At 39.5% G+C, this 17848-nt stretch overlaps 1 protein-coding gene across 2 annotated transcripts in view; it reads right to left on the bottom strand.

Moving 5' to 3' along the window:
- The window catches only part of RanBPM (Ran-binding protein M), a 105978-nt gene that overhangs the window by 49995 nt on the left and 38135 nt on the right, over nt 1-17848 (bottom strand). For both annotated transcript variants that reach the window (XM_083138941.1, XM_083138942.1), the window contains exon 2: nt 413-524. In XM_083138941.1, coding sequence (XP_082995067.1) covers nt 413-524 — 112 coding nt within the window. The remainder of the gene's footprint in view (nt 1-412; nt 525-17848) is intronic.

Below are 17848 nucleotides of genomic sequence, written 5' to 3'. Positions count from 1 at the left end.
TCTTTGACGAACTTAACATGAGATGATTTACAGTCAAACATGGAGAAGTATAAACAAAACAACAGGTATTCCCACTCCATAACTCATGCATACTTTCTTTCGTATTTTCCACATCATGCACATAATTGTATCCCCAAATACTCTTAGCTATTGAGAAACAATGTAAGAAATGTGCCAAGCATAGAACACAGGTGGCTTCAAGTACCAGTGAAAAAGAATGTTACACCTGAAAAACATATACCAATGGAGACTTTATGTGAGCCATACGGACGGGCAAGATTCAAAATATCCATACTTCACTTTCTTAGCACCTATGTTGCACAGTCAGTTAAAAATGTAAAACCAGCTTAGTTTAATCAGTATGGTGGGAAAATCTGACAACACCACATAAAAGCTGCATGTATATATTTACCCATCTCGGCCTTTGCTGAAAATTTTCACTTCAAAATAATAAAGCCCACATGCGGCAGGAATGGCATGTGTGGCCCTCACACTGGCTGCATCCTTGTGTGTTTTCCCATGACCTACAAATAAATAGCAAAAAATACAATTACTTTTAGGCTATAACTTGCACTGATATTATACAACTGAATTATTGCTTTTGGTGAATATAGAGATTAACACACTACTACGCCAATAAATTTTACATAACAAAAATAGCTTGTTTAAGAAAGCAAACAAAAAGGCTAATCTTCATTATCATTTTCCCACAAAACAAATCCACGACATTCTCTTCCTTCCGAAACTTTATTTTGGAAATGATGTCATTAGCATACTAAACAAGTAAACTCTGGATAATAATCTTTCTCAATGGCATTTAACATATTACACAAGTGTAGCAGTCAGAAGCAATTTGTTATAAAAGAACCTTGTAATGACCGCCATGTTAGGCAGACTTCAGTTGTATATTGGTATTTATCTTATTCGTATTCTTTCAAGTTAAGAACTTGGATTAAATTATTTAGACTTAATTGTTTTCATAATTCATGTATATATTTGTGTTTTATCTTATGTTATAATATTATTTGCATATTTTTGCAACATTTATTCAGAATTTATAGGCTAATAATTATCCCAAATAATATATGCAACGTTTTCATTGTTTTTCAAATCCAAAATGGCTAGGATTATTTCTACCTTTCACGCAAATTTTGTTGTTTAAGCACAAGTTAAATATATTTCTTCTTAATATCGATTTTTGGTCAACAATGTACAAGATTGAAGTAATTTGTCTTCGTTATAAACTAAATCTTTATTTAATCATTTTAATGTGCAAGGGCAAATATGAATTATTTGATAAAATCAGTTTAGTTATTTCTATATAGTTTAATATTGTAATTTTATAGCACAGTATTTCTCCCTCGTTTTCAATAAAATATAGTTTTCCTATTGGCTGTTTATGTTAGGAGTGGGGGAACCACGCTACGTGTTTTTCGTGATGTAAAAACTTTCACGTTGGCATTTTTAATTGTTGCCAACCTGAACTTTAGCTTACTATCGCTAATTAACATTGATGTGTTATATAAATTATCAGTTTTTCTTGTGTTATTTTATGTTACGAGTTTGTATTATTGTAAGATAGAACAATCTGTTATGCTGCGCCTCGCGCTTCAGGTAGGCAGATTATAAAGTATTTGAATTGTATTTACTGTCACGTGTCACAATTCGGTGGTTTCCTTCCTGGAGGAATGTGGATCGCCTTAATCCCGATCCCTGGGTGAGAACTGGTGCTTCCAACTGACCAGCCGGAGCAAGGAGCAGTGTGTTGCCAATTCAGATCTCCATACCCTGGAGTTACGAGTGGTGGCATGTTGCAACCTTATGAGATCCCCCACAATAATCGAACTTTCAGCACAGGCCAAACACACATTCATAAGCATTGGTAACACTTTAAAGAAAAAGAAAAAGATTTGGAATGTTGAGGGCATGAGGAACAGTTTCCATGTCCATCCAAACCCGAAACTGCTCATCCCCCACCGACCTTTCCCAGTGGCAAGCTAGGGAGGGAGGGAGGGAGGGGAGGGAGGGAGAGATGGAGAGAGGGAGAGAGGGAGAGAGAGAGAGAGAGAGAGAGAGAGAGAGGTAGGTAGGTCTGTGTGCTGGAAGGTCATAGGAGGGGAAGGAAACTTAGCGTTACGCTTATGGGAGCATTATTTTACTTGTTCCCTTGGAAAAATCAAACTTCTGATGGTATAGAAAAAACACGAGCAGGACAGGTTAAAGATTTTGCTTGTGTTAGGAAAACAAAACTTCAATTTGATTAGCCGTAAGTTAAGTTGAAGTTCCTTGCCCATAAGGAATAAGTGGTAGTCAATAAATAACACTGTCCTGCATTTTTTAAAAAGATTTTGGATGTTTTCAAATAAATAGGTGATTCTCGAAATATTTTGATTGCTGATCACGGAAATGACATCCATTTTTTTCCATCACTTCAGGATTTTTCAAACTTTCACAATTAAAATTCTCATATTCACCACTGCAGTACAGCTATTACCTAATGCAACAAAATTAATTTATGCAAGAGAAATTTTGGTTGTTTCCAAATCAATAAGTGATTCTGAAAGTATTTTAAATGCTGATCATGAAAATAAAATCTATTTTTTCCCATCACGTCAGGATTTTTCAGAATTTCACAATCAAAATTCTCATATTTGCCATTCCATTCATTAAAGAACACAAAACAAATTTACACAAATGGAATTTCGGTTGTTTATAAACCAATAGGCGATTCTGGAAGTACAGTGTGGGCACAAAGTCGCTTTCCCCAAATATTTGATTTCTTCCTTTATTGGGTAAAGCGACTTTGTGCCCACCCTGTATTTTAAACGCGGATCACGGAAATGACAAATTTCTTCCCATCACGTCAGAATTTCTCCCTAGGTCAAGATTTTGCTCCACGTCACTAAGTTTAATCAACCCACCATATTACAGTATAACATTGAGTTTTGAACATTTTGTGAAGGAAATGTTTATGAGGGATTTCGAAAATAAAACTTACGTAATCAAAGTCTATACAATTTTCATCCAATGTGTCTTGTGAAGGTAGAAGGTTGATTAAATGCTTACTATTCTATATGCATTTATAGTTCAAATCTGGAGGATTTGTATTGTAGAAAACCAATATTTTACCAACATCTAAACAGAGCCATCTATAGGGGAAATGATGGAACTAAAAATTTTATTGTGAAATTAAAGCAGTTAATTGCCATTTTCTGACAAAACTAGATGTGACGGGGAAAAATATATTTCATTTTTGGAATCATCAGAAATTATCCAGACAGCAGTCACCTGTGAGACATCCAAACCCATGTAGGCCGGTATATTTTTTACAGATTGTATCTAGCTTAATAATCAATATTAAAAATCGCTTCCACTTACAACATGGAGAGAAATTCATTCTCTCTTGTGCTGCGTGTTTTTTTTGGTATTACGAGGGTTGAGGAGTATGTCATGGCAACCCAGTAATAATTCGACAATCAAAGGATGTATTAAAAATTTGTTATATACAACTGAAAAAGTATCCATTATGGATATTTTGTTGGTAGGAATCATGAAAGAAAACCCAAGCAACCCTGTGACATACACATGTGCACATGTTACAAAAACTTGTCTGATTATGACAAACCTTCGAAATAATCTCCCGCATTGTCCGCAGCACGCTGCCATCTATGTGGAAGATGTTGAATACCATCGGCAGCACCATCCTCTTCACCATGCCTGAAGCGGGTGATCTGTCGTCGCACAGCATTTTCAATGTTCATGCGGGTCGCATATCGTGTACCACGCAGTGGTTCGTTCACCTTGGGGATGAAGTCAAAATCACACTGTGACAAATCCGGTGAATATGCTGGGTGCTCCAACTCTTCCCATCCCCATCACCACAGTAGGTCCCATACACAAGCTGCCTTATGTGGCCTTGCATTATCTTGGAGTATGATTGCATTATGCAGTAGATCTGGACGCTTCTCCCTAACGGCACGTCGTAGATCACAAAAACTTCAGGCATGGTGAAGAGGATGGTGCTGCTGATGGTATTCGAAGTCTTCCACATCGGTGGCAGCATGCTGTGGACAATGCAGGAGATTATTTCGAAGGTTTGTCATAATCAGACAAGTTTTTGTAATTGCAGTGAACCTCACCATATATTCAGTATTTTCCCACTACATTCTTCAGTTAAATGGATTCTGACTTCATTTAAAACCCCACACCCAACCTAGTCAATCTTCGATGGAAGATACTGACATCCCATATGAGAAATTCAATAGTTCTGTTGTGCATATTTTTGGCTTTACTGGGAATATTTCTTGAGTTTTTCTGACATTTTTAATTTTTCATGGCATATTCATTTTTATGATATAATTACATATTTTACAGTTTTATAAGGCATAAAGTCCCGGGCCCTAGTTATCAGAATTGGGATTTGCATGGGGTCTTGTTGAAAAATGTGTGTACCAGAGAAAAGTTTGATATTTGGCTGACGTGGAAAAGCATATCGTTGAAGCAGTTGCTCTAATAATGCCTCAGATGTTGGAAAACACTTTGTATCTAAATTTTACAGCTGAACTACAAAAGGTGGTCATCCATATTGACTTAATTAAAGTTAACTTCTACAATAATAATAATAATAAAAGTATTTCAATGAGCTTTATAGCTGCTCAGATGTACGTCTGTAGTTTTGGATGATTTTAGCCTGGACGTCCAGTATTTAAAAAAAATTATATATTCAAGAACAATATGAAGTTCCTACATCAGTCATGTGAAAAGGAAATAAACACAGCAACAAGAAACAGGCGCAAAAAAAATGCAAATAAGACATTAAAAATGGGAAAAGTCCCTCGGGTGGCGGATGAGGGATCCCACCAGATATGGTGGGGTGGTCCGAATATAGAATAAGAACCCGTGGACCAACAGGGAGCCCAGTGCCTGGGGGCTTAATACTGGGCCACCCTCTCTCTAGGGGTTAAAATATAGAGAGCCGGCCCGGAGGGCGAAGACCAACGGTTCCAGAGGCGGAAGAGGATCATAGAGAAAATCCCAACGGCAATGGAAGCGGAAGAGTTACGACCTTAGTGGCCAATATGAGCCACTAAGAAGCGGATTGGATATCTCCGTCAAATATCCAAAACCAACTGCTGCCTTGCAGGGGTGTGGGAGCACCAAAGGATATGGGAGAAAACCCTGAAAATAAAAATCAGCCTGGTCATTGGGCTAATCCCCCACACCAGACTAAAACTAGCGGATTCAGAGAAATAAAGGTAGCCTCGGAAAGGATGGATTTAGTAGAAGACGACAAGCAAGGAAATGGAATATCCGAATTGGAACTTGGAATATTAAAACAATTAATGGAAAAGAAGTGGAAATTGTAGGAGAAATGGAAAAGTATAAACTAGCAGTACTAGGACTAAGTGAAGTAAGGAAGAAAGGCAGTGGTATAATGTGCCTTGAAAGAGGATATGTGCTGAGATATGTTGGAGTAGGTAGAGGAAGAAGAGCTAAGGAGGGAGTTGGAATAATAGTTAATGAGCAAATGGAAGAAAGGGTGGAATCATGGGAACCAGTGAATTCAAGGATAATAGTAGTTAGACTGAAAATGGAAGAAAGAATAACAATAATACAAGTTTATGCCCCGACAAATGATCAGGACATATTGGAGAAAGAAGTTTTCTATACTCAATTACAAAGAGTAGTGAATAAAGAGAATGAAGAGAATAGGAAGGTAATATTGATGGGAGATCTTAATGGTAGAACTGGAAACAATAGGATAAGGTCACATGGTTGTATGGGACCATATGGAGGGGAAAGTGTGACAAATGAAAACGGACAAAGATTAATAGAATTCTGTGTAGAGAACCAATTGCTACAAGGAAACTCCTTTTTCCAGCATAAGAAAATTCATAAAATCACTTATGAAGCTGAGGGAAGGGAGGCAAAGAGTATAATAGACTACATAATTTACACAAGAGCACTTCGATATGCCTTTATGGATGTAAAGGTAATTCGAGGTGCTGAATTGAGTACTGACCACAGACTGCTAATAGCTATAACAAGATTTAAGAGGAATAATAGAGAAAGAGATAGGAAGTTTGAAAAGATACAAGTAAAGCAGCTGGCTAAGGAAGAGAAGAGAAAACAGTATAAGGAATTAGTAGAAGAAAGGTTGAATGAATTGGAAATAAGAGAAATGGAAATTGACAGTATGTGGGAAAAATTTAAGGAAGTGATACTGTATGCAGCAATTGAAGTATGTGGCAAAGTTAGGGTGAATACAAAAAGGAAAAGAACTAATTGGTGGACGGATGAAGTAAAGAGGAAAGTGAAAGAGAAAAAGAAAGCATGGAAGAATTACCTAGAATTAAGATCAGAGGAACATAGGTTAATATATGTGCAAAAAAGAAATGAGAGTAAATTGGCTGTAGAGGAGGCAAAGCAAAAATCATGGGAGAAGTTTGGAAATGATATTGAAGAAAGTTTTGTAGAGCATAGAAAGCAGTTCTGGAATATGGTCAAAAGTCTGAAAGGAAAATGGGGAAAAGCAGCAAGAGCTATAAGAAATAAGGAAAATGTATTAGTCATAGGAAGGGAGAATGTGATGGAGGAATGGAAAAAATACTATGAAGAAAAGTTCAAGGATAGGACAAATGAGCAAGAACAAGATGAGGAGCAGGAACAGGAGGAGGATGAGAGAATAAGAAACAGAGAAGAGGAGGATCATGTAGAAGAAGATATGATGATAACAGAGAATGAAGTGAGAGAAGTAATTAAACGGATACGAATTGGGAAAGCAGCAGGATGGGATGGAATAGCACCAGAACTTATAAAATATGGAGGACCAAGAATGGCTGAAATACTACTGAATATATTGAGGGAAGTATGGAGAACTAAGACTATACCAGAAGAGTGGAAAAGGAACATAATTGTGCCAGTACACAAGAAAGGGAGTAATAAGGAATGTGATAATTATAGAGCAATATGTCTATCATCAGTGGTATATAAGATGTATACGAATATATTGGAAAGGAGGCTGAGAAAAATCATAGAGGGAAAACTTGAAGAGGAACAAGCTGGATTTAGACCTGGGAGACAGACTCAAGATCACATTTTTATATTAAGAACAATGATGGGGAAAATGCTGGACAAAAATAAAAGAATATACTTAGCATTTCTAGATTTGAAAGCGGCATTTGACTCGGTACCTAGAAAATATCTATGGGAGGCATTAGAAAGTAAGGAAGTACCTAAGGAACTTATTAAAGCAATAAGAAGTGTATATAAGGATGTAAAAGGAATAGTAAGAATAGAAGGAAACGAGTCAAAGGAATTTCAAATAGAAAAAGGAATTAAACAGGGAGATAGTCTCAGTCCTTTACTTTTCATTAATGTAATGGATGATATAACTAAAATTTGCAAAAGAAGAACCCCAAGAGTACAAATAGGATATTGGAATATGAGAGTAGTACAACTGCAAGTACTGCTATATGCTGATGATATAGTCTTAATTGCTAGTAGTGAAGAGAATTTACAGAGGAGCGTAATAGAATGGGGAGAAGAACTTGCGAGAAAAGGGATGAAGATTAATATTAAGAAAAGTAAAGTTATGCAGGTGGCAAAAGGAGAAAAAGATCATGAAATAGCAATTAGATATGGAAACGAGAACTTGGAAGAAGTAGACGAATATGAATATTTAGGAACCATCATAACAAGTGATGGTAGGTGTGATGAAGAAATCCTAAATAGGAAAAGAAAAGCAAATACAGTATATTATCAGTTCAGTAAAACAATAATGGGAAAGAAAGAAGTGGCAGTAAAGACAAAAATGCAGCTATACAAATCAGTATTGGTCCCTACATTAACATATGGAATGGAAAGTTTACCACTTCAAGATAAACATCTGAGTAAAATTCAGGCTAGTGAAATGAAATACCTGAGAAGAGCTGTTAATAAGACTAGGAGAGATAAAGTGAGGAATGAAAGAATAAGAAGAGAAGTGGAACAGGAGTCGCTAGAGAAAATAATTGAAAAGAGACAGCTAAAGTGGTGGGGACATGTATTCAGAATGAATGAAGACAAAAAGGTAAAGCAAATTCTAGAAGTAAAGGTGCAAGGTAGGAGAGGTAAAGGAAGACCAAGGATAATGTTTGAAGACAGAATGGAAAAGATTGGAAGAGAAAGGAATAAGACAATAAATATGATGAAGAGAATGATGGGAAACAGACAGGAATGGAGGAGATGGATCGAGGCAACCAACCCTACGCTATGATGGCAGAAAGGGACTAGAGGAAGTAAGTAAGTAAGTGGTTTGCTCGTCCATTACTAGTTTGCCATGAGCTCTTTTCCCAGGTACTGCAAGAACCTACTACGTCTACCCGATTTGGCTCCCAATTCTTACGGATGTACTGTTTGGTACAAAACAAATGCATTTAGTGCACTGAAGTCGATCATGTCATGAAATATAACCCATGGCCTTCTCCACGCTTTTCGTTTCGCACTATAGTTTCATACCATTTTGTGTTATTAGCTGTTCTGTGGAAGCGTCGATTTTCGGCTGTTCGCGGAATGTAGAAAGTAAAATCACAACCTTGTTCTTCTTAAGGCAATATCATGCTATCATTAGTTCATCTTGAAATCCAATCAACGTGGAGCAACACACTCGCTGTTTTCTGGCAGTAAACTCTGGCGGCACCTCTGCTTTGTTCATTCGCATCTTGCCGAATAGAGTAAGTTTCTTGGCAAGTAGATCCCTTGCAAGAGATACACTCGTGAAGAAATTATGGCACATGATGTTTCTTCCACTACCTTCGATTTCCTTCACTAAGTCCTTCACTACTTTCTCTACTTGATTTTTCTCCCTAGTAACTCCAGCTTCCTTTCCTTTGTAGATTTTAGCCTTCAAAACATAATGCTTTCCCATGGGTGCGAACGTGAACAAAGCGGAAAAAACAAAGAAGCACCGAGGAAGCTGTTTGAGAATCACAAATCAGCCACAGCTTGATTCCGTATTTACCAGATTTTGACGGCATGTACTGTATAAAAGTGCATCGCTCTCTAAAATTGACCAGTTGTTCGTATACAGTCATGATGCAATCAGGAATGTACGCTTCTCGGAGGTAAATAGTCCCAAGTTTCGAATACATCTCTTATAGGTTCGAGCTTACCTGGAGACGAGACACGAGACCTAAGCTTTCGTGTATTTGTTATGCGAGCCATTGTATTTCTTCAATTATACACAAAAACTCGTGAGAACGAACAAATTCGTCGTCGAAACTACACAGATGCTTTGCACCAAACAAAGTGTGCATGCAAATTTGTTCAGAAAGTTCCGGAAATTTACGGCACCTGTGTTTTGAAACCAACAAACTGAAATAACCAAGAATGGTTATGAAGAATATTGTCGACAAACAAAAAAAAAATCCTTTTCTGTAGTATCCGTCTGCAACTCAGGATATTTGTTTTTCCTGGGTAAACTGAACAGGAAAAGGGTACTGTATAAGATTTCAATTGATTGATTTGTTTTATTTTACTTCGCAGTTTGTGTCTCTTGGCTAATTTGTGAAGATGGGGATCAGTGATGAAATTGATGAATGGACATTTGCAAAGAACCTTGCCCGAGGGGGATTCGAACCCAGGACCATTGACGTGGCAGTGCTATGTGCTAACCACTCAGCCACGGGGTCCAGGAATACGCTATCTCTGTGACTATCCTTGAAAAGTCACAGAGGCGAAGAGGGATATTTCTGCAGTAGAAAAAAATAGGCCTATATATTTAAAAATAAAAACCGGGCCTAAAGGACCCGTCCGTCCGCAACGCGAGTAATACATTTTCTGACCAAACTTAAAAAATAATCAAAGATTACAATATATGATTTCAAAGGTTTTTGAAATTGACGAAAAGTCACGGAAGGAGAACACATTCATTTGCAGCATTAAAAAATTAAACAGGTATAAAAATTGAAACCGGGCCTAAAAGACCCGTCCGTCATTACAGTGTTAACCTGGGTATGGAGATTTTATACTCAGGAGTAGTATAGTTTTAGTTCTTGGTAAGGAGTCAAAGATTTAGAAACTGAGTGAGAATAATTTTAACAGACATTTCATGTTATTCTTAGGGTCTTGTTCTCAGTTTTGTTTAATGAAGAGGCTTGTTCCCATATTGTGTGACGTGCTCATAATTTCAAAATCAATCAGGATTACAGTTACTTTAAAAACTAACTAACTTTTACATTTAATTTGTTTTAGGTAAGCAAGTAGGCTTGTCTTCTTTTACTATAATTTTATTCATTACTGTTGAAACGTGCAGAAATGTATCTAATTTCGTTACTCGATACCTGAAAAAAGTAACTTATTCTAAACATCTATCTTTGCAATGTTAGAACTACATGATCATGAGAGGCAACAGCTCTGGACTCTCTCCAAAGGGGGGAAAAATCTTTGAAAAGGGCAACAAAATAAAAAATCAGATATTTGAAATGTGGTAAAAACCCGTAAACTAACCATGTGGCATAACTGGGACTAAAGTAATAACTGAAATTCCAAAGAGAGGAGGGAGGGTCACGAAGTTGTTAGCCTAAGGTTTCCACCTACATAAATCCGGGTCTGTTTGCACTGGCGTATGCAAGGGGGGGGGGAGAGATCAAGGGACTTTGAGAAATCAAAATTTTCAAATGAAAATCCGTTAAGAACTCGAAAAAACGAAAGGTGTAAATGCAACCATCCTTAAACCGACCTCCAATGAATACTTTGGCCTTCGAGTACAATTTTAATAGAGTGAAAAGCTCCAAATATACGAAATATTTTATTGTGCATCCCGCCACCTTAAAACGAAGGTATGTACAGTCAACGGCAAAGATAATGGTAGGCAAATTGTCCACCGCTAATTTCATTACTTTTTTATTCTACACCCTGGTTTGTTTAAGGGATAAAACTATGTTGATTCGAAGCAGGCATTGTTCTCTGCTTATTGAAGTCATTATTTCAATTCATTGGCATCACACTATATAATTCAGACCGAATGAAAATGGTGGTGGGCAATTCGCTTACTGTTTCTTTCGCCGTTGGGTGTACTATCCACCTTTTCAATTCCAAAAAAAAATCCTGCGTATGCCAGTTACTGTTTGTATGAAAATATCTGTTGACGCCTACGAATGCACTTCCACACGAAAAAAAAATCGACGTAATAGAAACATATGTTGGAATCCATCTTACTTGGTTTATAACGAGAGGGCGCCGCGGGAGGATAGGTGCAATGAACCGTGTCAGCTCTGCAGCCACCGCATTGTGGCGGGCATCGGAGCAGCAGTCAGTCGGCCGTTATCTGACGCGGCCGAAAAGAACCGTATCCTTAGCCCAGCTTCGAGGTCACACGAGTTTACCTGCCGACAAATGGCACATGCAATTCCCAGGCACGGGAACTGCGCTCAGCTCTTATTATATGACGCACTCGCGAAAACCTTCTGCATTTTATTACCATTCATTTCGCTTTTATTGAATTTCCGTTCACTAAATAATCGCAGTTACATGATTGTAACTTCTTTTTTAGTGTTATTGCACGTTAATTTTACCTGCAAATTCGGCTTAACTATTTTAATATTTTACGTCACCCTTTTGTCATTTGGATAATCGCGACGATGGTGGTGAATCATGATCAGGTGAAACGGGAGACAGAATTGACAGCTCTCAACAGGATCTGGAATATAAGGGGGGTGATCTTTAGAGAAGACACCTAAAAGTCACCCTCACTTCCACGTAGCCCACCATGGGTGTAGGGCAACGAGGCTCTGGCGCCTTCATTCCCGGCCAGGGCATGGGTATTCTTCTGTGTCCCTTCAATTTCATCACTCATCCTCGTCGTCGCGATTAAAAAGCGACGCTAAATATCAAAAACCAAATCAAATCTGTGGGGCTTGTAGATTTGTGATTGTCCTTTCATCCATTCCATCTTATCGCCATCTCCATCGTCGCGATTAGCCTAAAGTGGAGGAAATGCGACGTTAATAAACTAAATCAATCCATCTTACCAGGATTTGCGAACGTAAGAAGTTAGAAACCGGATGTAAATCGCGATGAATAGGAAAATCTTGCAGGAGCTTCTGTGGAAAACAAAGTTTCACGTAGAGTTGTCGTGTCACTAATAAAGATGCAACTGAAGAAGCACTCAAAAAGGAACATTCAGGAGAAGTCTCGAACCTGGAACCTTAGGTAACGACGCACTCGGGCAGGTTTAACTATTTTAAGCATTATATGCAAACAAGGATTAGCGGTCGGCCGGCTGGCTGTTTTCATACGAGCTTCCAAATCCTTGTGTAATCGTGGCGGTGAGGATGGATGGATATTGCCACCACATGCTGGGTGGCTATGACCAATGGCGGTATTGTCTTCTGATTACGGATAAGTACGGATAAGTTGTGGCACTAGCTGGACGGAATTTTTCCCGGACGCTGGATTGGGAGAAGGGACCCCGTGGAATGTACACCACGATCACCTGACTTCAATCCCATGAACTTACCATATGCACAATTTTGAAATATGAGACGCATGTTCTGGAAATCCTGGATTTCCATCATTATTTCAGGAAAGGATAACCACTGCGACGGTTGCTCTCGATCTTTATATTTTGAAAAGAATTCAAGCAACTATGCAGAAACGTTTTAGGGAGTGTAGTGAGACTGGCGGCGAACATGTGGGACACAAACTTTATGGTCACCCTGTAATTACTTTAGCGCGGAATAATTGCGCCCTAAAGAAATTATACCCTCTAGACTTCATTTTACTGGTTAATGTGTCACTGACTGGCAGTTGCGGCGATTGGGGGGGGGGGGGCAGTTGGCAACCCAATCGCCGCCACTGCTGACTGGTTTGTGCGTGTGCGTGCAGTAATGAGACACATAATCTTCGTTTCTGCTACGTCTTTTACTCATTGACATGAATTCAGTTTATCAACTTTACAACGTAGGGTCTACGTATGTTTTGCTCCAAGCATAAGCGGAATTTCAAATCATTTGTAAACAACAAATTCGAGGATGTTCTGTGCTTGTAAACAGCTTATGTTGAGATAGGTACTGTTGCCAATCCTACAGTTACTTTTAGCTTTTTAAAAGAAACAGGATTCCAGTTACTTTAAAAACTTAGTTTTACACTTAATTTGTTACAGGTAAGCAGGCAGGTTTGTCTTCTTTTAGTATAATTTTATTCATTACTGTTGAAACGTGCAGAAAGATAAGTAATTTCGTTACATCATACCTGAAAAAAGTAACTTACTCTTAATGTCGAGACAAGTAACCTATTACTTCCAAACCCCAGTTGCAAAACATGATTATAGCAGAATATTTTACGGAAATTTTGTGATTTTTCCAAATGCACATCAATGTTTGGGCCACTTAATTTGGATAAAAAAAAAATAAGAAAGCTTGCAAGAAAGGTTAGACATTAGGTTTAACATTGAGCTGGCAACAGTCTCCATACGTCTGCTCAAATACTGAGATACTTGGCCTCGAATATCTTCTCCCCCCCCCCCTTTGCGATTAGCCGAAAGTGGTAGAAGAGCGAAGTAAAATAAAACATATCAAATCGAATATCTTTTAAAATATACTGTAACTGTAAATGTAATTGTACGAGCTTATTTCATTACATAGCTAGCGGTTCCAGTTACGCGAATGTTGCATCCAGTTTGCCGGCAGACGCGCTCTTACTTTCCGTCGAGCTAGCCCGCCGCTCCACGGCCAACTCGGCCATGCAAGGCACTGTAGTGGTGACAGGAATGTTGTGACGAGCAAATTGACGAAGAGATACTCGAACCCGGAAACTTCTAATGAGAATAACAAAGAAAGGACATAGCAAACTGCCAGCACACCTATCGTATATCAATAATTCAAGGAATTGGCGAGAGACGTAACTACTTACAAAACAAAAGATAAGAGATAAGGCGCGAGGACAAGAATGCATGGTATATGACTTGTAATTCTAGCCATTGGGGGCGATTATTGCTGTCACAGTAATTAGATGCCTGAGCTGTTTACGTCATTGCGTGTTTAACTGCAGTACAGCTCACGTGACTAAGATTGGGGGGACAGGCATGAAGGCGTCCGATTCAGCTTCAATGACTTGGCTGACTGAGCTTAATATATCTGTAGTTGATACAAACAGATATAAACAGACTGTCACAGAATGATTCTTTTTATGTTCTGATTACGCTGCTACCATCCGTGGGCACATTGTATGTAAAACACAAGTACTTTCGGCCTCTCCGGTGGCGTAGTGGTAACGTCGTCGCCTTGTAATCAAGGAGTCGCGGGTTCGATACCCAGTAGAGGCACATTGCACAGTGGTTTGGATCCCACTTTAAACTGTAGGTCCAGTTCCGATTAGTCTATCTGTGCTTAAAGTGGACTTGAAACAACAATTCAAACTTACAAGTACTTCCTAATTACTAGCCCTGTGGTTCTCAACGTACGTGAGACCGCGGGCCGGTAAGTCCTTTTTTAAAAGTCAACGACTCGATCCCAACAATTTCAGTACTAAATACCTTTAATTTTTAACGTTGTTTATTAATTAATATATACTCTTAAAAGTAAATATTAATAACAAATTATGGCATAATCATAAAAGTAACAGTTGGATTATGCCCAAGCTTGCTGACCAACAGAAAATTAGGTTTAAATTAGTTGTCAATTACTGTATATAACGAACATCTCGCGATCCAGTATAACTGATGCCAGGGTCCGATAACGGCCCGCGGCCCGATGGTTGAGAAACACTGGTCTAGCCTATAAGCTAACGTTCTCGCTAGTGGTGGGAACAGTCATCAGTTCGATCCCCGGTGGGAATTACTTAAAAACAATAGTGACGGAATCCTGTCTCGAAAGCTTGAAAACCGCGGCGATGGACTCGCTGCGTTGACCACGCACGAGCCGATCAAAAGTTGCTGGGCAGGTCTTGGCCCTTCAAGGGCTGGCACGGAGTTTACAGAGAGTTTAGTATGGTATGGCGTACAATAATTACCGATCATGACTTATGATTTTAACATTGCTTAAAGGAATCCATTTTCCGAGATTACTACTGCCCTGTTACTGAAAATACAATGCTTGTTTCGGGACAAGTAAAAAAAAAAAAACATATGAAGGAGCAGTGGCGTTAGGAGGAAACTAACTGTATAATGATTCACCAGAAACAATGGAAAACGTGATTAAACGAAAACTGGATAAGAAAGTGCATTCCACTGCAATAAACGGAAACCGTAAACAAATCCATTCACATGTCACTAAGGTGTGACAGTAAGCAGAAAGCTCAACAATGAACCCTTAACATGCTATTCACTTGCATAAAGGTCAGATTTTTTTATGCGCCAGTTATTGAAAAACTTATGCTGCTCATACACGGCGAGCCATTGGCAGCCTTACGCCTTGTACTGCGCAGAGAGTAATCTTTCATTACATTTTCGGAGTAAGTAAAACCCATTGGTTACCTCAACCCAGAATAGGATCAAAAGTTGATTTTTCGAGAAATTCGTGATCAATGGTAATATTAGTTTGAAACTCATTTTCTACACAAACCAAACCAAATCCCCCCTTCCTGGTGACTGTAATGCTATTATGGGAGAGATATGGCTTGTTTGCTCACCTGCCCCAGGAAAAAGATACCTGACTTGCACGACAAATATTTATGCGTGAAATAGGATTATGTGGATTGATTTGGCAGATAGTTCGTGACGAAACAGCCGTGACACTAAAATGTCGGGTCAACCCCGAAGATACTTGTCTATGACATATGTTTATGACTAGAGAAAACCTAATACTATGTACGGTTACCACTAATTTTCCAAAAATGTTCAACCTTGTCCGAAACATGAGCTTTGAATGCAGCGAAGCCAAAAGCTGGTCCGATAGGCTAATCGGGACTGGCCCTGGAGTTTATCATATCTATTTATCATGGAGCTACCTGATTATAAAGTGGACTTCAAACTAACTTTGAGGGTGAAACTGGAACAAGGGGCTGAAGGAACAGTGTTTACGGGTGCAGATTGAGGAAGGGTTCGTACGCCACTGAGCAAGGGGGATCAGAGATAACCTCTACAGAATGGGTCTGGGGGGGAACTGTATGAAGAAGTAAGAGACGGGCAAATTATAAAGGCGATAAAGGTGGATAGCAGTGGACAAGATATCATGGCCGAATGTAGAGAGAAGGTAACAATCGCTGGGATGCGAGTGGAATGGAGGAGGAAGTTATACATTGATACATGTATACCCCGCGACAGGTTAAGTTTGCAGCAGGTTTTATGTATTAAACCGCGCGAGAACGGCGCTCAGCATCTCCCGTGAGTGTCTTGCCTCGACCGCCGAGCTGTTCATATCACAGACATTGAGAAAATCGACAGTATTGCAGCGGAACTATATTCTGCGCCCTCGTTTGGGTCTACATGGGCGAAAAGTTGCTGCAAACTTAACTTGTCGCGGGGCTTAGAAAAAAAGGAAAGAAGTGGATTCGTCTAGGGGGCTGGAGGCAACACGAACTCAATGGGTCGTGTTCCATCTGCACGCTTGCGGCGAAGAGACGAGGGATCATATCCTGATTGAATGTGTTTGGCTAGCGCCCCTCAGACAACGCAATTTGGGGACAATGCTAAAGACAGCATTGAGCGGACAATCCAGGCAGTATCTAGGGATGAGCGGAGAGCTATAACGGAAGGGGAAATCAAAGTTCTGGGCTCATATTTACACGCATTCTGTAGGGGGTGTGAAAATATGTCAGTAAGGATGACGGCTATGGATCAGTGGCGCAGCCATAGGCCGGGCGTGTAGGGTAGTGATAGCGGACAATCCTATTGGCATATATACAAAGGTCGTTCAACGTTGACAAAGACATTTGTGAATAAAAAAGTGGGAATTAGCTGGAAAATGATAAAATTGCCAGAGGATGTACCTTCATTCTTCGTGAGTATTGCGAGTTTGCCACGATGTAGTTCGCGCATGCGCAACTGTGGCGGCAAGTAGTGTGTCTAGCTCTGGAGAAACGGTGTATGTTCAAATTCCTTATGAAGGAGAACATGAAGCGAGTTGAACTTCTGAGGAGATTGCAAGGACAGTATGGGAAACAAAAGATGTCACGGGCAAGGTGCTCGAATGATGACAAGAGTTTGGAGAGAGGCGCTAGTTGCTGACGAACAGCATGGACACATTTGTCCGACTGGGACATGCAAGGTGTTCTTTACGTGGACTTTTCTGGGGGGGGGGGGGAAGGGTCATGATTAATATCTCGTATTCCTGCACATTGATGAAGGGTGCCGTAAGCAATGCCATTCGGAAGAAAAGACCAGGGATGCTGTCTGCAAATGTTAATCTTCAGCATGACAACGCAAGACAACGCACGACACCACATGGTCAATTTCACAGCGACGACTCTCCGAAAGGGTTTTGCACCATGTTCTTAAGTGTCAATAAATACATCATATATCGAGGTTAACGGTGTATACTTGAAGTCAACACCGAAAAGGCAGCGAGTTCTTTCTGCTAACCGAGCACAAGACCTCTCGCAGACGCCATTGACCAGGACCACCCATGGAACAATTTTCCTCAAACGGAAAGCCTACCCTTTTGCAACAGTTTCTTGTCAAAACACACCGTCAGGCTAAAAACTGGAGAAGCCTGCCAACTCGGAATACGTCACAGTTTCAAATATAGCCACGAAAATTCGGAAGGTATTACCAAACCGCCGACTTCAATGTGCTACTTGACACTTAATGGGTCCGTTCGTGCCTCTGACTACCTTCAGTAGAGGTGCACACCCCCACCCACAGAGAGAGAGGGAGGTGGGGCTAAATACTATACTAAAGTACAAGGGAGAGTGAAATGAAAACCTTCAT

The sequence above is a fragment of the Lepisma saccharinum genome, chromosome 17, assembly GCF_977018435.1.
Source record: "Lepisma saccharinum chromosome 17, izLepSacc3.1, whole genome shotgun sequence".
Lineage (NCBI taxonomy): Eukaryota > Metazoa > Arthropoda > Insecta > Zygentoma > Lepismatidae > Lepisma > Lepisma saccharinum.
The sequence above is the reverse complement of the archived record's forward strand: the minus strand, read 5'-3'. Positions and strand labels throughout refer to the sequence as shown.